We start from the raw sequence: 23,888 nt of genomic DNA on the forward strand, positions 1-23,888 counted from the left end.
TTTTTTTTTTTTTTTTTTTTTACTTTTATTTTTATTTTATCTTTATTTTTTCAAAATTATATTACTACTTTTGTTTTATTTCCTTTCTCCTGTCTGTCTGATCTTTGACTCTGGTGTCTCCCAGTCTATATTTGATTATAGTCGGGATTATTGTGACCTCTTCTATATTCAGGTACTCCTCCCTACCTACCCGAAATCAAACTTACCAGTGGGTTGGTTCTAGTACGACTTACTACTACGACTTCTTCCTATATTGCCGGGACTGCTTATAATAATAATAATAATTATAAATATTCAATTTATTATTATTATTATAATTATTATAAGTATTATGCTCCAGCCTCAAATCAGCGACTGCGGTTGCTTTTCCCAATTCGATCCATCGGCCTTCCTGTGACTCGTTGGCCAGAACCTCCCCCAGTCATCGAAAAAGCTGCTGCATGCCTTCTCGGATTTAATTTCTGTGACACTCTCCACTTAATCGAGATTTGACTCCTCTCCCGGTCTTTCTCTTTCTCTTTTACGTCCTCCCTTTCCGTCTCGCTTTTCGATCCACTAGTTTTCCACTCCCGAGAAGCTGTTTTTATCTATCTACTCCATCGTCTCCATTTTCCTTTCCCACCCCCCTCCTTCTAAGTTGTTGTCTATGTAGTTATTCGTTTGGATTACATTTCGACGCCTTCGATGCCTTGATTTCGTTTGTTTTTCTTTGGATTGTATTTCACACTCCCCCTTGCCGTTTGATCCTCTTGTGCTATATCCACCTCCAATTGTCTTGTCCACTTATATCTATCGTTGTTTGTTCATCTTGTGTCCCGGTATCCCCACCGCTGTCCGCTCCCCGCTGTCCCTATCGGCGATTGTCCCGCATCTCAAGATAGTCTTGAATATCCACGCCTTAGACCGCTACAGCTATGGCACCTGGCGGTGGACGAGACTTCAGCTGCTCCTGGGAGCATTGTGGAAAGGTGAATTTATTTTCCAGCTCTTCCCATCCCTTCCCCTTTCTTATAGTGACCCAATCGTACTGATAATCCAAGTAGTCATTCAATCGCAAATCGGATCTTTGCCGACACTATCGCATACATACCAACGAACGGCCTTACCACTGTACGGTGAAAGATTGCAACAAGAGTTTTATTCAACGGAGTGCGTTGACTGTCCATTCGCGAACGCATACTGGGGAGAAGCCTCATGTTTGCGATCATGAAGGATGCCACAAAGCATTTTCCGACGTAGGCCTTGACTTCAAAATCCTGTTTGACTATGAGAGAAATGCTGACGCGGCGCAGTCCTCAAGTTTAGCCCGCCACCGGAGGATTCACACGGGAAAGCGGCCATATATCTGTCAGGAACCAACATGCGAGCGAAGGTAAAATCGTAATTTGCCCGTTCAGATGGCCTGAGCGCTAATGATCCCATTTAGCTTTTGTAGGAAAACGACACTCACTAAGCACCAGCACCGTTCACACCCTCCAGGCACAGTAACTCGCCCACCATCCGAGGATGCGACTTCCGAACATTCCTACCAGACACCCGTCCCCGCCTCAGTACCGAACGACCAATATCTCCTTGCTCAACAGCCCTACTACCCCCACGCGCAAACTCCATCTCATGATTTCTATCCACCAACGAGTCTCCCAATAACGCCTGTTCCTGTGCAAGATGCGCCGCCGATCGTAACTCAGAGTGTACCGGTAACATCACCCGTCGATGTACACCAAGCGCAACAGCAATACATGCAACTCATGCAACAGCGGTATGACCCAAGCCGTCAGGGGTACAGTATTCCTCCGGAATTTCAGCAACCCTTTCCCGGTGTTCCCACTATGGAAGGCCACCCGCTGATGGTCACCTATCCCCATAATTTCCAATATAAGCAACACCAAACTCGCATTCTTAACCAACCCGAGGGAACCGACTGGGGCTTCTTAGGAGTAGGTTAAGTAGTACTATGGGCTCGCCCAAGCCACCAATGTAACCACTAGCATCTTTTGCGGCCATTGTGTTCGACCCTTTCGGAGAATCGCCATGAGGCCAGCAGAACTTTTCAGTGTACTTCGATACTGTTCCAGACAGGGACCATGATACTAACTGTATCGTGTGATGCCTATAACGACAGACTTACGAGCGTTTCGATTTGGGCAGGTTGTTCATTTCGTTTTTCCATATACGAGTTGATTTTTGGTTATGTTTTTTTTTTGTGCTGCAGTCTTTGTGACCGATGATATCACTGCTCATTTCTGCTTCCATTTCTTGCAGCCTCTGCGACTTTTTGGATTGATTCCCCCTGTTTAAAAGGCTAGGGTGAGGCGTTTGTGATACTTGATACCTAAGATGATTTTTGGGCAATCTTTGTGATATGTGATAGTCTACATTGTCAATTTTGCTGTGGACTGGGGCTGGAGATTTCGCCATTGTCCACGGAGATGGGGATGGGTCTAGTGTATTTACGTACTGAGGTCTAACTAATTCGAGAAATCTCCCTCTTCTGGACGAGCATCTGATATGTGCCTAAGGCAGCAATTAGGAACCCCGCCTGCCATTGCATGTTTTGCCCTTTTGCACACAAATACTAGTACTACTAACTACCAACTCACAACTAACGTGCTGAAGCCTGGAAGCACGACATAGAAGTAAAGTCCTACCAGTCAGTGGCTAGGTAGTGGGCTTTTCATCTTATTGGGATGGTTGATGGTAATCCTAGACTCGTCTTGAGAGTTAGTCCCACTTACTGCCAACGTCAGCCAAGGATCGACAGTCGGAACGGTCGGTGACTCCACTCAGATAGCGTGTGAAGGCAGGTCCATTCAGGTCTCTGAACATCTCGACATGTATAGAACTAACGCGAGCTAGTGCTCCTGGACGAAAGGCCGTCAAACTTCTTGAACAACACAGGTTCGATGCCACCGCCACCTGCATGTCGAAGAACGATTGACCCTACATACCTGCATCATTAACCGGTTTTCCCTTTAGTCAGGCCACAACTACAGAGTGTAAAATCAAGGTAAGAGCAATCCCTGGAAAGTAAAGGGGCACAACGCGTCGGAAAGCGAGCAATCAGATCATCGTGGATAATGTTTCCGAGGCGAGAACCTTAGTTTCCGAGCGGCTATTCCACTTTTCTTACTATCTAGTCGGGTTCTACCCACTCATTCGATCAGGGGAGATGACTAATGCGGGCCAATTTTAGTTAGCTAGTCCCTGTGAAATTACCGAGGACGGAGGAGCCCCCATCTGTTACAACAGAACAGGAGCTCCTAGATTCCTACTTGAGTCGGAGCCACTTAGTCTCTGCACTAAGTTGCTGGTCCCGATATCCTCCTTTTAGTCGAGCTTTGGTACCGAGATGAAGCAGCTAATAGCACACTAACACACTAGCTATCGGGGATTACACCGGGATCTAGCAGCCATGACTGCATTGGATGACGACGACGAGAGAGAATCCCTGGTCATCACAAGATGAATGTCTTTGTTAGGCTCATGTACTCTACCTTGGCGTCTTGACTGCGGGGTTGATACGTCTACTCTTTCACCCTGCTTTTGATAAACCGCCGTGGACTACTTATCCGTGGGTACAACATGATACAATACGGTCTGTCCCAAGTAAATATGGACGCAGTGTATGGTGAATCTATACTTTATATAGAGAGCAAGGTATTCTATGGCACTGTTTAGGTTCAGTCTGACTATACACGAAAACGATATGTGTCGAATAAAGGGATCCCCATGCCACACTCTGGACCCGAAGCCTCACCTAACCAACAGAAAGAATATACATACCCCATCTCGCGAGGAAAATGGAAGTTATCCCGGTCTTCCACAGAGCAACAGAATCGGCCTTCCCGCGAGGCATTTGAACGCGGCGGTCAGGGGTAGCTAAGTGACTAAGAGAGGGCCACCAGTCATATCATATTTTCTACTCAGAGAAGAAACCAAGTAGCTTAGGAGCTTGGACCAAGGAGTCCGAGTAGAGACCGTACCACTGCCATGACAGCATCTACGACAAAGAGGACAGGACACACAGTGGCCGGTGCAGAACTGACTTCAAGGGAACCCTCGCAAAACCCACCCTGTTCCATGGTACAAACATCATCACCTACCTATTTTGAATTTGATGTTCCCTACTAGAGTGGTAAGGTTTCCCAACAGTTCGGGCGCCCGTAGAAAATTCCCTAACTGCCTGCAGTTGCCTCCTCATTGGGACTTTTGCCCCATAGAATGCATGCTGCGGGTGATTCATGGCTGGTTGCCTTTTTTTTTTTGCCTCCCATGTACTGTACGGGCCTGTATCATACCGTCAGGGATCACCAAGACACGCATCATTGATCCTGTCTTGTAAGTATGTATATCAAAGCATGCTATACCTCTCAGACTTAAAAGCTAACGCTCGCATGCTACCAACTCCTGACGAACTATCATATTTTATCTACTGCTACAGAGAGAATAACAAGCAACACCTTCAACCTCCCGCCCACAACCTAGCTTGACGGCCTGGAAAGAATCAGGCCCTATTCTGCTTTCGGAGTCACTAACGACGAGCATCCGGATGATCTCCCTATCTAGACCAGTCTATCTGACAGTGGAGCGCCAAATCCATTGACAGACGCGCGAGAAACCAGCCAGAATGCTGCCCATCGGGGAATTAGCGGCTCATCCTATCCTCTTCCTCTCATCCGCGACATTCTTTCTCTTGTCATGTGGGGAATGACGGCTCATTTTAGCTGTGGGGCTTGTGGCGGTGACTGTTTTTCTCTGGGGTGAAGTCTGATTGTGAACTACGTTGAGCTGGCCATGATCTTTTCCTGGTAGCATGTCGTGCCTATATCAGAGAAGCGCACAGGTAGAGAAGTATATGTACTTCGTACAGCGCCCGCTATCTACCAGGTGAGATATGGTCACCAACTAATGGAAACTCACCGAGATGCAACGAATACATCACAAATCAACCTCAAGCTCCAACTCCACGGAAGAACCCAATAAGGTTGACCGGAATAAACTCTCTCATGGGTCAAAGGCTTTCAATATGATACAGTCAGTCAAGCACACCGAAACAAGAATTGCCTTTCTCGGCCTAGTGGGAAAGATCTTGAACAATGGTGGTCTACATGCTAGACTCACACTATCCGTGGATAGTCATTTGTTGTCCAAGTTTCATTTTCATTTCCTTCTGTGGGCTGAAATTGGTATGGAAGATCAACACCGACAAAGTGGGTCAAGAACCCAGCCCAACCAGTTCGTGTCTGCGGACCAATAATAGAGGGCCCACTGGAGTGCAAAGACTTTGCTCTTAAAGGGTCGTTGTTGTTTCTCCTGGTATCTCTGGAAGTGGATCCTTTACGTACGGCGTACTGGTGCCGTAGTATTCCAGCACGCTTGGGACTAATTTAGTAGTACTACCCTAGGTGAGCCTAGTTCGATGTTCTACGACTTCTAATCTGTACTGCACACAGTGCCACACCACACACACAACACACACACACACACACCCACCCACACGTCGTCTCGAAGTCCAGTGGACACCTACCACACTTTCTAAACTGGGATAACTTTGGGAGGATTGACACTTGGTCTTATGTAAGAAGGCGTGAACAACTGGCCAATAAGAAAGGAAGTATTAGTCATTTTATCTTGGTCCTCTCGTGTTCTTCATCTTGCTAATGAATGATAAATCATCTCCCTCGGTAGTTTTTCATTCCGAGACGCCGGAATCATCTGCCTCGAGTAAAACCCTCTAAGGTTAATGTCCAACCTGGCGCATATCCGTCCATAGAGCCCCGTTGTTTGTAGGCAAATGGAGATCCAGTCACTACTGGCTTAGAATGAAGTACTACTACATCAATTCAAGAAAAAACTAAAAATGTCCACTTTACTAATTCGGGTAATTTTAAACGAAGGCGTTATACATTCCGGGGGGGCGAATGTCAATGGCATACTACGGAGTACTTGTGGATGATAGACTCAAATACTAGTCTCCGTCGCGGTCGCTTCTAAGGACGATGTGTTTTTCCATGGACCATTTTCCTGATGTGGCAGGTAACTAAATACACGACGACTCCGGACGGTGGAACTAGCATTTCGTTCTATCATCTCGTACAATTTTTATTCTGGCTCTTGGGGAACCGGATGGCACGTCGAGATTCAAGCGGGTATACTCTGTGCCGGGCAATAGGCCAAGGACAAGCACCTCGTTTAGTTTCTATCTAAAACCAACTCGATGTGCTGACATCTTGTGTCTAGATTTCGAAGGTGTTAACGGAGTTAAACAGATCTCGATATCCACCTCGTTTCATTGACCGAGAATCTCCGTTGATCCATTTCCTGTCCCATGTCTCTAATTGGCATAGCCCTCAAGCAGTAATTTCCCAGAAGACAGGGAGAGCTAGGCTAACCTCGCCATGGCGACTAACACCATCAGTACATGATGGATCTCCAAGGCAGGTCGCGAGAAACGCGCAACAAATACACAACAGTTGAAGAGACAGATTCCCGGCAAACCAAGCAAGACTTATTCTAGAGGCTGGGTACAAATGGCACATGATGGATCTACGAGATCCATGCTTGCGACTCAGAAGGGCTTCGGGCATTGAACTATTTGCTCAGGAGGAGACACTGTCGGGATTTCTCGTCTAACAAGCTCTATCCCTGTTCTCTGTCTCCCGGTGTCTCCGTCTAGCTGCTGTGGTGCTTGTCGATCTGGTTTGCCTGGGATCCCTCTGTTTTTTTCCTCACTCCAGGGATAATGCACGGTGTCAGGAATTCTTCCTCATGATATGAGGGATTCGACGATGGTTGTTCTTTCACTGACCGAATCTTTCGCTCCGGATCCAGTGAAAGTTATTTGCCCCATTGGCGTAGACTCTGGCAGAAAGAGAATTGGCTGTACCAAGCGCAGGGGTGATGCTTCTTCTGTTCCCATCGTTGCCTTAAGTGCTCGGGGGTATATCACTTCGGCGTGATAATTGGTTCCTTGACCTTGCTCATATATCCTAGATTGCCCAACATTCGTAGTCGGTCTGAATTCGTATTGAAGTATATAATCTCTCTGCTGAGGTCATCGGGGTATGCTACTGGTTCACGATAGTGTACAATTTCCAATCGCATAGCTCCATGAATCAACTGTCCTCCAAATGAACATGTTTCTGGCATCGCATATCTATATCCATACCCATAACCCGATGTATGTATGTACTGTCCTGGAAGCCCGCCAACCAAAACCAAGAGTAACCCAACTACCAACTGATCACTCCCCGTTCCCGGTCAAAGCCTCCCCTAATCTGTTCCGGCTTCACCACCTTTCCCTTCAACACCGTATACCGGATAATATTCTCACAGTCCTCTGGACGAACACGCGCCAGCCAAATACCCTGCGTCGCACCTTCCTCGCCCTTCGCCAATGTCTCCTCTTTACCGTCCTGCTTGCGATACCACTCAAAATCGCGACGGCGGTACACAATCACGTTCGCAGAATACTTGTGACCCCCAACATGGCTGATGAAGTAGATGCCGACACCACCGGGTCGCTGGTCGTCAAGATCGCGGTACAGTCCTAGCGGGCGCAGGTGGCGTTCGAATTCTTTGCGGAGGAGCGGCGCAGACTGACCGCAGCGGGCGTCTCGCGTACGCTGAGAACAGAGGAGGATCACCGCAGCGTGAGGACAGGGGCGCGAGCGGAGAGGAGTCTGCGATAGGAGATCTGAGATGGGTGGGGGTTGTTGTGTCTGTATTTGGTCCTCTGATTCGGGAACGGATATCGGCTCCGGGAGACTAGCTTCCAGGGGGGTGGTGGTTGTGGGTGCGGAATTGACGATATATTTGATCAGGTCGGGGGCCAGGGCCGGAGTGACGTGGTCGACGATAGTGAAGCTGGGTAGGAGCAGGACGGTGGTCGGTTGCTTTCCTGTGTCGTGGTGGTGGTATTCGTCCGGGACGGGCATGTTGGAGGCCGATAGTTTCAATTTCTGATTTTGGTTCCTTAGTACTTAGACTACGGAGTATGACTGAGTGGGTAAAAAGAAGTGGTAGTAGCAGTCAATCGAGACTTACCCCGTTGCCAGGCTCGAGACCCCCTTTCTCAATCGCTTCCATCACACTGCCCTGTTCGTCCGCTACATCTCGTACCCAGTCTGTTTTCCCGGTCGCGACGAGTAGGTGTGTTGACCATCCGTTGACATTTCCGTACAGCGTATCTTCCTGGTCTACGTCGAACTTAGCCGGGTACCGGACGGTACATGAAGCGCAGTCGTGGAGACATTCTTCTCCGTCAACGGCGGGATCGACCTTGGTGAATAGCTTGTCGGGACTTGAAGCTGTTCGGAAGTCTTCGACAGACCCCGAGTCTTTGGGAGACCCCGATGGTGTTGAGAAGAGGGATGTGCCGCGTCTCCAGAGAGCCTGCATGGTGTGGGGGAGTGTCTGGGGAAAGAACAAAAAAGGAAATAAAAAAAGAGAGTTGGTCGTGACACAGACCATTTTGGAAAACCAGATCTTATCAATCACCAACGCCAAGGACGGAATCCTTTCCGATCTGCCCGATAGGCTGCTAATAGCCCCTGACTTGATTGGCTGTCTATTATCAATCTCCCCTCCAAATCAGGTCAATTCGCTTGAAATTCCACGAAGAGATATTAGTAACTACTATAGCACCGGGAAAATCAAAAGACCAACGTGATACACTAGATATATAGTTATTTATTGCATTTGTCTATTGATTATAAGTGAAAGGCATGTGTGTTTTCACTATTGCAATCCAATTGGGTTATCCCAAAAGCTTTCACGTTCTATCAAAATTAATCGCGTAGGGCAAATCAGATGGCCCATGGGTATTTACCAAACGAATAACACTCCCTCCTGAACTGCCCGACGCATTCGACTGTACCCGCCTAAGCGATCGCATTGATGGAGTTCGGGGTGTCGCCAACCGATGTTGGTCAACGTTTCTGGACCAAACAAAGGACCTATGGCTCTGCCTTCCCGATGTAGTGTGAATGGAGCGGCCCTCCCATGTCGATGCATTCGAAGGTTGCAAACTGTTGCTCCGGCCCCGAGAGAAAGCGTCGCTGTCATCGTGGAAATCCATCGTATCAGTCTCCCCTTCCTCGTCTGAAGGTCCAATGATAGACTCGCTATCGGCGCGAGAGCTTTCAGCGTATATATCGTCCATAATTTGCGTATCAAGCGACTTCATCCCTCTTAAAAGCCCCGCAAATATGTGCATCAGATCCCGAAATTCGATCTCGTGAAGGTCGTGCGGCGAGAAGCGCGCGCGTTCATATAGTGCGATGAATTCTGCTCCAATCTCGGGCGGCTTGATGACGTTCAGGCTAGTAAGATGTTGCAAATATTCCCTCAGACCCATCGACACCGGTCGCCGTAGGATGTCTACCACTCGTGTGTCCGGGATTGATTGTTCGGCGCCAGGGGACGAGGGATCAAACGAGCGGGTCGCTGTCAAAAAGGGGTCAGGGGGAGCGAGAGAGACCGCTTTAGCTTCAATCAGATTCGGGAGCTCCTGGAGGACCGTTCGGTACGGCAGGTCGGGCAAATCTGGGGATGCAGGAGAAGACCATCCGGGATGTTCTACAGTTCCCCACGGGGGGCGGTCGCGGTCTATTAAGAGCATGGGGTAGTCGGCAAAGGTATCACCATCTGCAGCTGTGTCCCTCGGCCTAGCTTGATAAGCAATAATAGCGCTGCGAGCAAGACCTTCAACCACCAGTCGTCTCACACTCTTTCCGACATCTTCCTTCTCGATTGGGATCCATGCCTTGGGGATTCCTGCTAAGGCACTGCGATTGGTATAGATCCGGGTTGCGTATATCAGCGCCGCTAATATAAAAGTCACGATGTAGCCACCGCTAATGATAAAAATATTCGTGAGTCGAGAGGTTACGTAGCACTGGTAGATCGCGTCGGCTGGGGTCAGCACTATAAGGCAAAAGAGGACGACAGAGAGGACGATAAAGATAGTGTAATTGAGGATGCGATAAAAATTCCAGGCCATAATACCGAGCGCATCATATTGCGCATCGCAGCCTGAACTCGTCGCTGCCTCAACTGTCTATGATCTAGTTCAACGGGGGGTCGCTGGCTGAGAGGCCGGCCGAGAGGATGTGGTCACGTGCAAGACAGAGTCACAACCAAATTAAGGGGCCGTGTCTATAGTGGAGAGTGTTATATTGACAATTGATGTTAAATTCAAAAGCATTGTCATTTCATATTGGAGGGTGAAAATGAGGAAGAGAAAGAGGAAGACAAAGAACAAAGCAGGTTTTGCATATACAATGACCTCTGTTCATAAGATACTAGCTATAAATCTATCTCTCTCTCTCTCTCTATATATATGTGTGTGTGTGTGTGCGCGCGTGCGTGCATGGATCCGCTCATGACTGATCGCTTAGTCGTCAGCAATTGCTACCTCGTCCTCCCATTGCGCGTTGGGGGCCTCTCCACGAGCCCGGCGGATAACCCTTTCAATGCCGTCCAGACCCTTCTTCAGTACATCCATCTTAGGCCCGTAACTCAGACGGACGAAGTGATGGCAGGGGCTGTCAAACAGGTCTCTTCTCTTGGCAGGGTTCAAGTCGAAGAAAATACCGGGCACCACAATAACCTTCTCGGTCAGAAGGGCGTTGAAGAAATTCAGACCGTCAGAGATGTTAGCCTCTGCGGGAAGAGGAGGTTCCAAGGCAGTCAGATCAAGCCAAATGTAGAAGGTGGCCTGGGGAATATCCTTGATACGGAATCCAATCTCAGTCAAACGCTTCACAACAAAGTCTCTCTTTTCACGGAAATGGTGCTGAAGAGCCTTCATCTCTGCGCGTACAAGGGACGGCTCAAGCATGGGGATGGCAGCCTCCTGGAAGGGCACGTTGGCACCTCCATCCAGGTAGGAACCAGCGGAGCCCAGGGCGTCAACGAATTCCTTGGGGCCGACAATCCAGGCGATACGCCAACCAGGCAGGCGGAAACGCTTGGTGAGACCGTCGATGAGCAGCACATCTGTTAGGGTTAGCATGAGAAAAGTCATCTATAGCTTCTGAGTGTTGGCCCACCGTCCTGGTTGACATCCTCCACATTCGTAGCGCCACTGAGAGTTGTGCCGTCGCAGTCGGTGGTGTAGTTGTATCCTCCATAGAATTCATCCAAAATCAGCGTCGCGCGATCCCTGCAGATGTCTTGGATCCGAGCCAGCTCATCGCTGGAAACGAAATGTCCGGTCGGGTTACGGGGGTTCGAGGTTAAGAGGACCTGGGTGCCACGGGCAATTTCCTCGGCGATTTTGTCGGGGTGGATATGATAATGATCGTTTTGGGAGAGGGGAATGGGGATGGGTGCGATCTAAAAGATAGTTTGTGAGCTATCGCGACACAGATCAAGGACCATGTTTGCAGACTGCACTTCTCAAAAGTCTACCAGTGACCCTGCACGTACATTCTTGAACAAAGTCAACATCTCCGAGTACGCAGAGTAGTCGGGAATAGGGAAGGAAAGGTACGAATTGCCCAAAATGGCTGCAATTCGAATCAGACCCGCACGTCCACCGGGCACAATGCAGACATTCTCCCAAGTATACTGGCTCTCTTTGCCCTGGCGGTAATGCTCATTGTACAACCGAGCGACAGCGGCGCGGAGAGGCTTGATACCAGCCGTGGGACCGTACTCACGCGCAGCAGAGGTGATGGGAATGCTCGTGGGGCGAGGGAAACTGCCTTCGATCTCATCGTCGGCTTCGGGGGCTCCTTGGCCCAGATTCGCCCATTCGGACGGATTCTCTGCGTAACCGTGTTCTGTCGCACGTTCCGTACACCAGACAACACCTGTCGAGGCACGCGAGGCATCGAGGCCGGCGTGAGGACGGTGACCTTCGTGAGCGCTTCGGAATTGACGATGGGTTTCCGATCGGAGTTCTGTATAAGAAGAAAGGTTTTGTCTGTCAGTGAAAATGTGTGCTATGGTTGATTGGTTTTTTCTTCTGTTTTTCTCTCCTCTCTCTCTTCTTTTTTAACGCCGTCGATCGCAAACGTGCAACTCCAATCAAAAACTTGCATAGAAAGAACCACGCACCATTCTCCGATAACTCCTTGCCTAGGGAGAATCGCCTGTTGGAAGGGCGCAGAATGCTCACACGACGGCCAGAGAACGACATATTTGCTGCTTAGCAACAATATCAAAGTTGATCCGGAGGATAAAAATAGTTTAGCAGATTGATGCGTTTCTTGGCTTTCTCGTAAGTATAAACCAATGACGCCAAGGATGTGTGCGATCTATACGTAGAAGAAAAAGAAACTAAGGGGAAAAGAAAAGAGACGTCAAAATAGGTGACAGTTTGTCAGGGTATCGACCGCGTCAAGCGCTGTTAAATATGACAAGAGAGGAAAAGAAAGAGCACGGCAAGCTGAATGGTTTTTAAGGCTCTCTCTCTCAGGCATCACTCTCACCCTCTTGTTTGTTCACCTTCCAATTTTGACTTTGGAGACTTAGCCCAACCCCAAAGTGCTAACGTTCGAACCAATAACAAAAAAGAAAGGGCGAAATTATATCCCGCAACGTGATAATCCCTCAATATAAAACACATAGTCCCAAGGCCGTTGGGCTCCTATTCGCCTCTGGAGGTTCGATCACCGGCAGCACTGAACGCATCACTTGAACAAAGGTTGGAAATGCCTCATGAACAAACAGTATTGCCCCTTATCCTGTCGTTATTGTTACTATTATTATTCCCTACTCACTTTCAGCCTTTCTGACGGAAGAGTATCGGCACGGAAGTCCGTTTCGATCGGGTCTGAACAAGCGGTCGAGGTGCCGACGGTCTGGATTGGGTCCCGGCCAGGGGGGTTGGGATAGAAGCCGGTGGGGCTCCTTCCGGATACTATCCGAATGGCTATAGTTACAACTTATACGGAGTATATACTATGTACTATGTACTACTAGTACGTACGGATAGAATGGAGAGCGCTTGCATGCAATGCCCTGGGGAAATCTTTCCTATTAACTCATAGAATTAAACAATTCGCCTAGTCTATACCAACCCACCCAAACCGACCCGAAACACAGAAAGCTCAACACAAAATAGCGCTCAAACCCGCGACCAAGTCCGACAGAAGAGCCAGCCTTGGGTATACAAGTTCACTATACATCTCATCTCTTATAACCTGAAGATTGGTCTGTTCGTTGGAACAGCGGTATACGTACATCATGCAGTCATTGCCCGCAGATAGGGACGGAAGGGGCCCGAACAAGAATAAACAAAGTCAGTCGTCATAAGCATCTCACCCGACAAGAGAGCTCCAGATAAAATGCACATGGTCAAGGTGAAGAGATGCATAAATCGGCTTCCGGCAAAACACCCCAAAGATGTTAGAAGAAAAGAAGAAAAATGAAGAGAATAGAAGATGGAAAAGAGAAACAAAGTATGAAGGAAAAACGAAACCAGCCCTTTCTCTTCCCCTTTGTTCATGGACGAAACACTGGCTCCTCAATAGTCTCAAGCCAATCCAGTTGGAAATGAGTTGTATAAAACCTGATGACAACGCCGGCAACTTCTTAAAATAGACGCTCCTTCTTTTTCCTTCCATCTCCGTAGACAACCAGAGCGAAAGGGGGAATTTCAAACAGCAAAACAGAAGGGGAAAAAATAATAATATGTGAAGTAAAGAAGACGAGAAGAGAAAAAGAGTATAGTAAAAACATGATAAAGAGCGCCCCGCCTCGGTTAGATCGCGTTTAGTTCTCGACTGTTTGGCAATAGAGTTGAATCTCTCCAACTTGGCCTCTGGAAAGCATGTCACGATGTTGCTCCCGCCATTCCATAAACGCTAACTGGACGGCCTCATCGCTGTCAATTGTAACGAAATCTCCGTCCTCATCGCGGTAGCGTAACCTGACCGACTTGCTGCCTATTGATCGATTGGTGAACCGGGCCAGTTTCGCATCCACTCGGTCTGTGAGGGAGCGGAACATGATGTTGCTGGCAATCACTAGAGTGACGTAGTTATCATCGAAATTAACCTTCGCTTTAAGTTGGGTCGGCATAAGAGGTTCCTCCTCTGGTTCTTGGCTCAGCGGGGATGTGGGCTGATCTGACACAGGCTGATTCATTCGAGATTCAGAGTACTGGGGTTCATGGAAGTGCGCGTGTTGTCCGTTGATAGCATTTCCGTTGCGGCTGGGTAGACCGGTATTGGTTGGTGAATTGGCTTGGCTTCTATTAACAGGCGCCTTCATGCTGGCCATATGAGCAGGGATCGGGGGAACGGGCACGTTGTCAACTGTCTGCATTGTGTGTGCGCCCATGTACCGACGTGATTCAGGGTTGTGGTGATGTATATCCGGGCTACTCGCAGAACGCATCCGCTGCGCCATGCCGTTAGAAGTGCCAGACATAGGAGGCAGTGAAGGGCGCTGAGCGCCTCGCCCATTGGGTGCACCGCTGAAATAGGGATTCGAGTTCGAGCCATCTCTAGAAACGCCGCGAGATAATGCAGGTGCGGTATACCGATTGGGCTCTTCGTTCCATGTACTGCCTGGAGTTGGCTGACGGCCGTACGAATAACCAGCAGTAGACTGCGAGCTCGACCTTGTGGATGGGGTTTCGGCAACAGGCGAAAAGTAAGAATTAGCGTTTCGCTCGGCTGGCGACATACTACCACCGGGGAACTGTGTATGCACGGAAAGGTTCGGATCTGGCATAGGGAAGCGAAACTTATTTGACAGGGGCGGGCCAGAACCACCACTACCACCTGTTGCGGATCGCGTCCGGAGACTAGTGCTTGATGCATTCCGGCTCATAGGAAATTCGGAGAAGAAGCCAGCCTCTTTAGTTCCTTGGTCATCGGCATCATGTTCAAGGTAAGGGTTGGGCATGTTCGCCATATTTCTCATGTACGTAAATTCTGTCTCGGATGTACCGGTGTTCCGTGCGCTGCGGTGTTCTGCTTGAATTGCTCGTTGGTTGTCAATGTCCCTGTACCATTTGCGCATGGCATCTTCATTTTGATAGCGTATGATAAAATTGTCAACTACGCCTGGGTCACCTTTCCAAAAGATTTGAATACGATAAGAGCCTGTAAAACAGTGTCAACCCAGCACACAAGTCTTCTGGGAACCGGAAACAGCCCCGTACCTGGCTTCTGATAGCAAGCTATATCCGTCACGTTTGCCATGTAAATGCGACCCTTAAGCTGCAAGCGTGGTTTTCCTTTCACAGTAGTAGCTGGTTTATCTTTGCCCACAATCAATTTCGTTTTCTGTTTGTTCGGATTGATATCTTTGCAGCAGAGAAGGATGCGTTCGAAAAGGTAGATGTGGTACTAGACTCGGAAAAAGGGAAAAGTCAGAAATCATATGCTCCACGGTGTAATCTTTTTCTTTTGTAGGTCCCGAAGAGATCTTTGAAGTTAGGTCTGGGCACATGGGCCTGACCAAATGATGAGGGGTGGGTTGTTCCGATCTCTGGGCGTGGTTGTAGCCAGTTATAAATCGACCATGTACCTGTCAACCTTCTGGCTAACATGGCTGTTCTTTGCTAGCCGTAATAAGGCAAATTGGGAAGTATGGATGGGCTGGAAATATCAAAACAGTATCTGGGAGGGGACAAACCTCTCTTTCCGAGTCCTTGCCATTGTCTCCCTTCAAAACGGTGAATGTGCCGAAACGGAGCAAGTCACCAAACGATTCTATTTTGAGTGACTTCCAATCGTCTACTCGTTCGTCTAGCTCTGTGAATGCCGAGGCCAGGTGTTCTTTGTCGATAGCATCGTTTGCAGAATCAAGGACAGACTGAATGGAGTCGATGGCACGGGTAATGTCCATCTGCAACTCTGGATTTTCAGTCTGTTTGCGGAGTTCCTGAACAGATTTAGTACTCACGACCGACGATGGATGACATAGAATACCCACGGAAAGCATCAAAGGATATTTGGTCAGTCGCTGGAAAGGCTTGACAAAGAACCCATTAAGCGTTGAGGGTTGAGCCACCATCTGCTTCAAGTCAATAGTCCTAGGGGCTGTATGGATTCTGTCCCATTCCTTTAGGCAGACTTCGTCACAACGCAATTGGTTCGCGATAAACGGTTCATACTGCCGGAAAGCATCCTCGTGTTGGATAAACAACTCGCCCCAGTTTTGCCTCTCTTCCGGCAAGGCATAATGCTGCTCAATACGAATCAAGAATCGTTGGGCGAAATCAAGGAGATTGTTCAAATTTAAAAAGATCTGATGACTAGGGTCGCCGGTAAGAGCCCCAGTCTCCTCCAGTTCTTTCTTGAGTGCTTGTAGATTTTGAAGATGGTGAACATAGTCGCGCTCCGTCTCCAACAACTCCTTAAGAATGTGCTCTCTCTTGGTAAGCTTCACAGTTCCTTTTTCCGGGGCGCGGGATGAGACATCGGACGTTCGCTTCAGCTGACCCTGCATTTCTAGAATATCCAACACACGATTCACCATCTTGATCACTTTGATAAAGCCGGTTGTGCTCTCACCATACAAGTCGGTGATTAGGAAGCAGTCTTGTTGCGGAAAGCCCAACTCTTTCAGAGATGCCTGTAGGAATTTGAAGGTGGCAGCCTTGGGACGTTTTGCTTCGGGGACCTTTTCAGGATCGACCTCGAGGACCTCCTCAGGGCTTGAGGCGTTGTAGATGGTCAACAAGGGGTACCCTTCCCGGAGGCAATTCCATAGCGACGCCACAGGGTCGGTGTTTCCCTGTGCGAGATCCTCTTCATCCATCTCTCGTAAGTGCGATTCGAAATCCGGGAGTTCCGCGAGGCGCTTTTTGAGATTGACGCAGCTTTGATATATCGACTCACCGCCGCGGCGGTTGATGATATTGTCCTCGGCGATAGGACCGCTTGTCATGACTGCGGTCTCCGCCATTCCGACTGCCGGTCGACTGGGACCGTGCGGGGAAACACCGACAGCTGTATAGGGAAGATCGTTCAAATCTGCGCAGCAGACTAACGATGGGAATGAGTCGACAGAGGCAATAGATGTGGTTGTACAAGAATCCTGTCGAGCATGGATTACAGAATGCGAGCCGGTGGACCGATGCGGGATGGATGGCGCAAGCGAGCAGCTAAGGAGTGGAGTGGAGATAGTGGTACGTTAACTATCCCTAAAGCTGAGTCAAACGACGGTTTCGTGTCTCGACCTTCCAGTAAGATTGGATTTAGAAAAGCCAAAAAAAAAAGAAGAAAATGTAAAATGAAAAGGGAAAAGAGAGGGAAAAAAAAAGTCAAAGTGTATAAATACCCTAGTCAAGGGGAATCGAGTGATTGTTTGTTCTTTTCTAAGTTTCTTTGAATTTTCTTTTTTCTTTTTTTGCTTTTTTTTTTGACCTTCTTTTTTTTCTTTTTTCTTTTTTTTCACCCAAAGGTCAAAATTTCTGGCCCTTGCTGGCAACAGCCTCCAAAGACCGGGAGATTTGGGAAGGTTCAAAGATAGAAAGGGTGAGTGTGGGGTTTGCCGCTGCAACCAGGCAAGCGTAATAGAAAACCAGAGGGAAAGGATCAAAGAACCCTCCGCTGAAGTAAGACTTGTAGTTAAATAGTAAAATTGGAAAATAGTTAAGGAGTGCAAGTCGCAGAGGAGAAAGAAGCAAAAAAGAAAGAAAGAACCATCAAGATCGATCAGTATGAAGGATGGCAAGAGAAAGGAGACATAAGAAGGAGGAAGAAGAGGGAGCGAGCGAGCGAGCGAGAAAGAGAGTGAGTGAGAGTCCAGGCCACCAGTAAGGAAGTGAGGTGGTTCACTTGCCAAATCGGGGTAGCGCGCGTCTGGCTCCCTAAGTTGGCTGGCGAATGTTCAATGGTCCAGTGATTGAAAGGGGGCATAAGGGGAGAGAGGGGAGGGGAAACAACAAGAGATGGTGGAGTGGAGGGGCCTAAGGACATTTGAACTTAACTAGTAGTCCCTCTATCTGGTCTAGTGCCCAAGTCAGTTAGTCTACTGTACGACGGGAAGTATGTAGTATGTTGTTGTATCTACTGGGAAAGTTATGTACAGGATGAAGTAGTATACTACATACCTCAGGCAGTAGTTGTTAGGTTGAATACATATTTCAACATATTACTGACCAGTAGTACCATTAATCAGATAGTTAGTTACATGAAGCACATTAATAATAGAACAGTGGGCGAAATGCCCCCAAATAAGAAAAGACATCATTAGTATGATGGGTGAATTTCAAACTTAGGGGCGGATGTACAGGGAATCAATCATTCCCTCGAGACCAATGCAAAAACCGGGGTTGGGTCAAAGAACCCTTGACTAAAATCTTCCCAGGTTTCCAAACAACCCACAGTAGGGGCTGGGGCATGAATATCGGATGCACATCAGGTTGCATGAATACTCATCTCTTACATGAAGTGTTTGAGATTCTGACTAGTCTGAACTAGCGCGATAATTAGGCACGGGTCATATTATGATTTTCCCTGCCGAAGTATCAGCCACTTTAGGTTCATTTATGATGAAGTGGGGGGTTCAGTCAAGTAAACAAGACTTTCACAGCCGCTGTCATCGTTCGATCCTTGTGTGAGATGATGCTATACCTCCAGCATAATGTTTCCCTTTTTTTTTTCTTCTTCTTTCTCTATCCTTCTTCTGCTTCCATTATTTATTTATTTATTTATTTATTATGATTATTATTATTATTATTATTATTATTATTATTACTATTATTATTATATATATATATTTTTTTTTAAAAAAAAAGGAAAGGAAAGAAAAGAAATAATAAGAATCTTCCTCTATCCCTGCAGGATGGAGCAAGGTATGGGCGCCGGGGCGAGTTGAAGAAATATAAATAGAATAAAATAAAATTAAATGGTTGTACATACGGAGCATATTCCGTTCAGCCCTAACCTGTATTTCTCAGGCCTGACTTGAGGATTGGTGGGAATCACCAGACTCTGTAGTATTTGTATCTTTCACAATTGACTATGAATCCCAAGGAGAATTCACTCCCAAGCCAAAATTACTAAGATAAACCAGTAGAGCCCATGGAGAATCTATTGATTCATAAAGCTTTGGAGTCCTGTCTAAAGAATGGCGTGCTTATCTCCTTGAGAGTTAGACTGATCCTCTTCACTTCTGACAGTGGCTGACCCCCACTAAGAGAGCAGTTTGTAGGTGTTGCTTACCCCCATGAGACGATAGCAGTGCATCCGACTCAGCCTATGTATGTCCAGCAAGCAAGAGCAACCAAAATGACATTGTTGGTCACCCCCCCATGTGTGATACTTAGTAGAAGATTGGATATGAAGTTGATCAAACTAATCAATATATCTAGTTTTGCAGGATTATATGACCTTGGGCCGGACAGGGTTGGACCCCAAGGAGCAGTTGGACTGCTATTCAATTATCTTTCCCAAATATAGTGAATAGGTAGGTATCCGGACATCATATGTAGTCATTAATTTATAGTCTAGTTATTGCTGACTCATGCTTGTACATTCCTGGAGTTTCTCCAGATAATCAAGATGGAACCTGGGGCAAGCGTATTGTAATCAATGCTTTACTATTTTTTTTTTTTGTATTTATCTATACTAACATCTCCCCTATGCTCTCATCAGCAATTCCAGACAGGGTACACGCACTAAGTCTCAAGGAACTTAGCTCTTTCAAGTAATGATAATCTATGGCCCGGGGAGTAGGGGAGTTCTACGCCGGCTATGGATTAAATTGAGATTGCGCCATGGCTCCTACTGTACAACAACTAACCCACAAGGTTATGTGGAACGGCGGAGTAGAAAGAATGTCAAATCTAGATCCTTGAGAGATTACCCGTTTGACCATTCTTGACCGTTGGCGATGGTACCGAAGTAATCGAGCCCAACTCTAGGCTAAAGTCGAACAAGCAATGGCCGACAAGATCGGACCTATGAAAGGGTGTTAGTATATACTAGTATATCATCAAAGACAGCGATGAAGGTTACATTCTCAATTCTAGCAAGTTCTCACCGCCACGTAGAACCATGCAAGATGTATTACTGGATGCTTGAACCCTGGGCCCGGTTTCTGAGAGGCTTAGTTGACACATGTGACATACAAAGTACAATACATGTTCAGGTTCCTCAGTATAGCTGCAGCGTTGAAGGGATACAGCTGTACGTCACTGGAGAAGAGCCTGAAGTACCAAGTAGTAGGTATGTATGTATGTACCTAGACCTGGTGTATCTATAAGCGGGGATAATATTAACCAGAGGTAACCTTGGATGTTCTAGATACAGTACTGGATGTAATGTACGTACCGTCGTAGTAGAGAAACTACATACTAGTACGGAGTACAGAGTAGTACATAGGTTAATGTTTGCTTCCTTCCTGCCCTGGTAAATACCCCGGCGGTACCCAAGAAACTAAAATTTCTGACGTGACCCGTACCGTACTTGGAAGAAACAAACAACAACAACTAACTAGTTAGTTACTGGTAAAGTCTGACTAAACCCGGTTGGGTATCGATAGTCAGTCACCTATCAATCCGCCGCCAACGCTCTCTGACGACAGTCTCCTCCCCAACTTCTTTCAATATGGTGTTCAATCACCGTCTTTAAGGCCCGTCAATGCTAAGTTACGATTTAAATATCGTTCATGCTTGTTCTTGAAGGCGTGGAGCGGTCTACTTCCAGGGACACAGGCAATCCGATATTCGCCTGTTTTGCTGCCAAGTAGGAAGACAAACAACATCATTTAAGCTGCGCGCCGAGTGAACTGAGGCTTGGGTCACCCCTCCCGTGTCAGTTCAGCAAAAAGGTGGATCTGACTGCTGCACCTTGACCCTCTTGTTGCAGTGACGGAAGGACTCATGGCTGGAGAGGCTACCACCGCCAATTATTCCCCCGACCTCACCGCCCCCCCATTATCTGCACCTTACAGACTAGACGAGGGTTACTCGGACGAGACTAGAAGCCAGGTGGACAAGGAACTTGTGGACCTGCCCTCGGATGATGTGATGCCTCTCCCCGATTGGCTTCTAGCTAATAGTGAAGAAGATAGGGCTGGTGCGTTGAACTTTCCCGCCAGCGCTGTTCGTGTGTCTGGACCGCCAGGCTGATGCCTTCCGCCTTTTGTTTGTGGGCGCTGATGCTTACTATTCATCATGTATAGAGATTGCCTACAGTTTATTACGCACACTACCCAGTTCTACCGTGGCCGCGGTTGTCGACCGCCTTGCGCCTGTGTTGCACATGGATCCCGTTGTCAAACTCCCCCCTGAGATCACCTCCGAGATCTTCTCCTACCTTGACCCTAAGACTCTCTTGATAGCTTCATTGGCATCTCGCGCCTGGCGAGGCCGTATAATTGACTCAGGTCTGTGGCGAGGGAAGTACATCGATGAAGGTTGGCGTGTCGATATTGATGCAATCCGTTCGTTTGAGGAAAGGCAATCCAAACTTTCATCCCCTTGCCTTCGTAAATCCCGCTTAAGAAACGCCGATACAGACGATGGAGAACCGAAGAATAAGAAACGCGTACCCCCAAGCTGGCTAGACTCGCGGACGACAGGATATGTGGGTAGTTACATAATCGGGCGACAAGATGGACAACAAACCTCTGCGGAGGCCGACACTGAGGGTGATCATCTCATGAGCGATGTCGCAAATGACCAGAATGGGTCGACTTCCCCTGGACACCAGTTAGGCTCGAACAGCATTCGAGGTTCTCAAATACACCTCTCTCGCACCACGCATGGACCCACGTCATCATCAACTTTCTCGTCCCGAAAATCATCTATCCTGCTACGGATGCCTAACGGTGGTGCCAGAATTAACTGGCTTCATCTCTATAAGCAACGCAGACGGTTGGAAGAGAATTGGAATAGAGGTCGCCTCACGAAATTCCAGATTCCCCACCCTGAGCACTTGGCTGAATGCCACAAAGAATGTATTTATTCAATTCAATTCTGGGGGAATTGGCTGGTGAGTGGTAGTCGAGATAGGACTGTCCGAGTTTGGAACATAGATACGCAGAGATTGCGTTATCGTCCTCTTGTGGGCCACTCCAAATCCGTGCTCTGTCTCCAATTTGATCCCCGACCTTCTGAGGACATTATTATGACTGGGAGCAGCGATAAGAGCATCATCATATGGCGGTTTTCCACCGGTGAGAAACTAAAAGAGATCGCACCAGCTCATCAGGACTCTGTGTTAAATCTCAGATTTGATGAGCGTTATCTTGTCACATGTTCCAAAGATAAGCTGATAAAGGTTTGGAATCGGCGTGAGCTCATACCCGGTGACAAGGACTATCCTGTGATCCATCATGGATCCGGAGCTATGTTTCCGGCGCACATCGTTGATATAAGCGAGCTTCCTTCCCCTATCACAGAAACAGAGCTAGCCAAGCGTCACATCCGTAGCCTAGCTCCCTACTCTCTTTTGATGACAATCGCAGGGCACGGGGCTGCAGTTAATGCTATCCAGATAAGCGAAGATGAGATTATTTCTGCTTCAGGTGACCGTTTAATCAAGATCTGGAACATCCGCAGTGGTCTCTGCAAGAAGACCCTTGTGGGCCACGAGAAAGGTATCGCATGCGTCCAGTTTGATGGCCGGCGTATAATCAGCGGAAGCAATGATGACTCCGTTCGCATCTTCGATCACAGCTCGGGTGCGGAGGTTGCTTGTTTATCTGGTCACGCTGATTTAGTAAGAACTGTCCAAGCCGGGTTTGGCGACCCACCAGGAGCCGAAGAGGCTATGAAGATGGAAGCTCTGGCTGTTGACAACGAGTTCCTCGATGCTCGGTGCTCTGACGAAGCTGTCGACTACGGTCCAAGAGCTCTCAGACGTGCTGGCCACCACCAAAACACGGCTGGTTCCAGAAATCCAAAGGACATCAAGGCTTTGGGTGCTCATATCCCACCGGGAGGAGGTGGAAGTAAATGGGCTAGAATTGTTTCTGGTTCGTATGATGAATTAGTGCTTGTCTGGAAGAAGGACAGAGATGGCGCCTGGGTCGTTGGTCAACCACTGTCTCATGTGAAAACTTTGAAGCAAATCAACGGAGAGGATACTGATGATGAAGCTCCTCCGCCTCGTGGCTCACGAAACGCCTTTGCCCAGCAAGCTCAGCGAGTTCGACCTACCAACCCAGCTGCTGGCCCAGCAACAAATAATCCTTTCCCCCCTCAGCTTCAACAGCACCCACCAATTGTGCAAGCTCCAGGAGCGGCACATCACCATCATTATCATAACGCAGCGCGGAACCAGCAAGCCCGTGCAAATAATAACAATAACAACGATGGCAATGGCAATGGCAACAATCCGCCATCCTCCAGGGTCTTTAAGGTCCAATTCGACGCGCGGAAAATCGTCTGTGCCACCCAGGACCCAAGGATAGTGGTATGGGATTTTGCGGACGACGACGAAGAGATAAAAGAGGCTTCTCAGTTCTTTACAGGCCTTTAATAATCGCTTCTTTTTATTGGACTTCTGCATATGCCGTTGCCGACATGATGTCGGTCTTATGGCTTTTATCCTCCATTATATTCGCATCCTTTCTCCTTCCACTATTCTTGGTCTCTATTTAGCCCATTTGGATATTGTCGTCGATGTTCTTTATTTCATGTGAATATTAGGGTCTACGATCTCGACGGAAACCTTCTAAACTCGTCATGAGCGTTATATAGAATGTCCTTAAACTTATTGTTTACTATACAACGTCTATCGTTTCCCGAGCATTAATGCATCGAGGAGTAACGGAGTTGACGGGCTCATGCCTTTGCAGTATCAGATATGGAAAGTCGTATGACTAGCCTTCAAGCCATGGGTCCCTTAGTTAAGAATATAGTAAAAAGGCGTGGTGTAGAAGCCTCCCTTTTCTTTCATCGAATGAACATTGTCATCCAAAGCTCTCTAAAAGGTTACTTCATGAAGAAAGAGTAACAATAG

The 23,888-nt window shown here is 47.8% G+C and overlaps 7 protein-coding genes across 7 annotated transcripts; 3 read left to right on the forward strand and 4 right to left on the reverse strand.

The window, feature by feature from the left end:
* Positions 1-569: 569 nt before the first annotated feature.
* On the forward strand, positions 570-2,035 carry BDV38DRAFT_212191 (putative C2H2 finger domain protein). The gene is made up of 4 exons (XM_032052635.1): positions 570-968; positions 1,044-1,235; positions 1,293-1,372; positions 1,427-2,035. The coding sequence occupies exons 1-4, from the start codon at positions 915-917 to the stop codon at positions 1,944-1,946; spliced, it is 846 nt and encodes a 281-aa protein (XP_031908395.1). The 5' UTR covers positions 570-914; the 3' UTR covers positions 1,947-2,035.
* Positions 2,036-6,278: 4,243 nt separating this feature from the next.
* BDV38DRAFT_212203 (uncharacterized protein) lies at positions 6,279-6,680 on the reverse strand. The gene has a single exon (XM_032052636.1). The coding sequence runs from the start codon at positions 6,585-6,587 to the stop codon at positions 6,351-6,353; it is 237 nt and encodes a 78-aa protein (XP_031908396.1). The 5' UTR covers positions 6,588-6,680; the 3' UTR covers positions 6,279-6,350.
* Positions 6,681-7,232: 552 nt separating this feature from the next.
* On the reverse strand, positions 7,233-8,400 carry BDV38DRAFT_287820 (sucrase/ferredoxin-like domain-containing protein; the record flags this gene model as incomplete). The annotated part of the gene is made up of 2 exons (XM_032060945.1): positions 7,233-7,961; positions 8,047-8,400. The coding sequence occupies 2 exons, from the start codon at positions 8,398-8,400 to the stop codon at positions 7,233-7,235; spliced, it is 1,083 nt and encodes a 360-aa protein (XP_031908397.1).
* A 373-nt stretch (positions 8,401-8,773) lies between these two features.
* Positions 8,774-12,148, reverse strand: BDV38DRAFT_275176 (pyridoxal phosphate-dependent aminotransferase; the record flags this gene model as incomplete). Its single annotated transcript, XM_032057973.1, has 5 exons — positions 8,774-10,060; positions 10,418-11,001; positions 11,055-11,340; positions 11,434-11,909; positions 12,067-12,148. The coding sequence occupies 5 exons, from the start codon at positions 12,146-12,148 to the stop codon at positions 8,774-8,776; spliced, it is 2,715 nt and encodes a 904-aa protein (XP_031908398.1).
* A 766-nt stretch (positions 12,149-12,914) lies between these two features.
* Positions 12,915-13,220, forward strand: BDV38DRAFT_275177 (uncharacterized protein; the record flags this gene model as incomplete). Its single annotated transcript, XM_032057974.1, has 2 exons — positions 12,915-12,936; positions 13,021-13,220. 2 exons carry the CDS (start codon positions 12,915-12,917, stop codon positions 13,218-13,220), a joined length of 222 nt encoding a protein of 73 aa, XP_031908399.1.
* A 372-nt stretch (positions 13,221-13,592) lies between these two features.
* Positions 13,593-17,251, reverse strand: BDV38DRAFT_212313 (Rho family guanine nucleotide exchange factor CDC24). The gene is made up of 4 exons (XM_032052637.1): positions 15,901-17,251; positions 15,601-15,849; positions 15,125-15,311; positions 13,593-15,065 (listed from the first exon to the last, which is right to left on the reverse strand). Exons 1-4 carry the CDS (start codon positions 16,873-16,875, stop codon positions 13,726-13,728), a joined length of 2,751 nt encoding a protein of 916 aa, XP_031908400.1. The 5' UTR covers positions 16,876-17,251; the 3' UTR covers positions 13,593-13,725.
* A 3,234-nt stretch (positions 17,252-20,485) lies between these two features.
* BDV38DRAFT_261396 (F-box and WD domain protein) lies at positions 20,486-23,862 on the forward strand. Its single transcript, XM_032056018.1, has 2 exons — positions 20,486-20,996; positions 21,103-23,862. The coding sequence occupies exons 1-2, from the start codon at positions 20,801-20,803 to the stop codon at positions 23,403-23,405; spliced, it is 2,499 nt and encodes an 832-aa protein (XP_031908401.1). The 5' UTR covers positions 20,486-20,800; the 3' UTR covers positions 23,406-23,862.
* Positions 23,863-23,888: the final 26 nt, after the last annotated feature.

The sequence above is a fragment of the Aspergillus pseudotamarii genome (assembly GCF_009193445.1).
Source record: "Aspergillus pseudotamarii strain CBS 117625 unplaced genomic scaffold BDV38scaffold_85, whole genome shotgun sequence".
Lineage (NCBI taxonomy): Eukaryota > Fungi > Ascomycota > Eurotiomycetes > Eurotiales > Aspergillaceae > Aspergillus > Aspergillus pseudotamarii.

What these genes read in the sequence shown, in the direction of transcription:
- BDV38DRAFT_212191 (XM_032052635.1), top strand. Translation starts at nt 915, where the DNA reads ATGGCACCTGGCGGTGGACGAGACTTCAGCTGCTCCTGGGAGCATTGT. An exon ending in GCCACAAAGCATTTTCCGAC is followed by an intron (nt 1,236 to 1,292) that starts GTAGGCCTTGAC and finishes GACGCGGCGCAG; the next exon opens with TCCTCAAGTTTAGCCCGCCA. An exon ending in GAACCAACATGCGAGCGAAG is followed by an intron (nt 1,373 to 1,426) that starts GTAAAATCGTAA and finishes GATCCCATTTAG; the next exon opens with CTTTTGTAGGAAAACGACAC.
- BDV38DRAFT_212203 (XM_032052636.1), bottom strand. Translation starts at nt 6,587, where the DNA reads ATGCCCGAAGCCCTTCTGAGTCGCAAGCATGGATCTCGTAGATCCATC.
- BDV38DRAFT_212313 (XM_032052637.1), bottom strand. Translation starts at nt 16,875, where the DNA reads ATGGCGGAGACCGCAGTCATGACAAGCGGTCCTATCGCCGAGGACAAT. An exon ending in AATATCCTTTGATGCTTTCC is followed by an intron (nt 15,850 to 15,900) that starts GTGGGTATTCTA and finishes AAATCTGTTCAG; the next exon opens with GAACTCCGCAAACAGACTGA. An exon ending in AGCTTGCTATCAGAAGCCAG is followed by an intron (nt 15,066 to 15,124) that starts GTACGGGGCTGT and finishes ACTGTTTTACAG; the next exon opens with GCTCTTATCGTATTCAAATC.
- BDV38DRAFT_261396 (XM_032056018.1), top strand. Translation starts at nt 20,801, where the DNA reads ATGGCTGGAGAGGCTACCACCGCCAATTATTCCCCCGACCTCACCGCC. An exon ending in TAGTGAAGAAGATAGGGCTG is followed by an intron (nt 20,997 to 21,102) that starts GTGCGTTGAACT and finishes CATCATGTATAG; the next exon opens with AGATTGCCTACAGTTTATTA.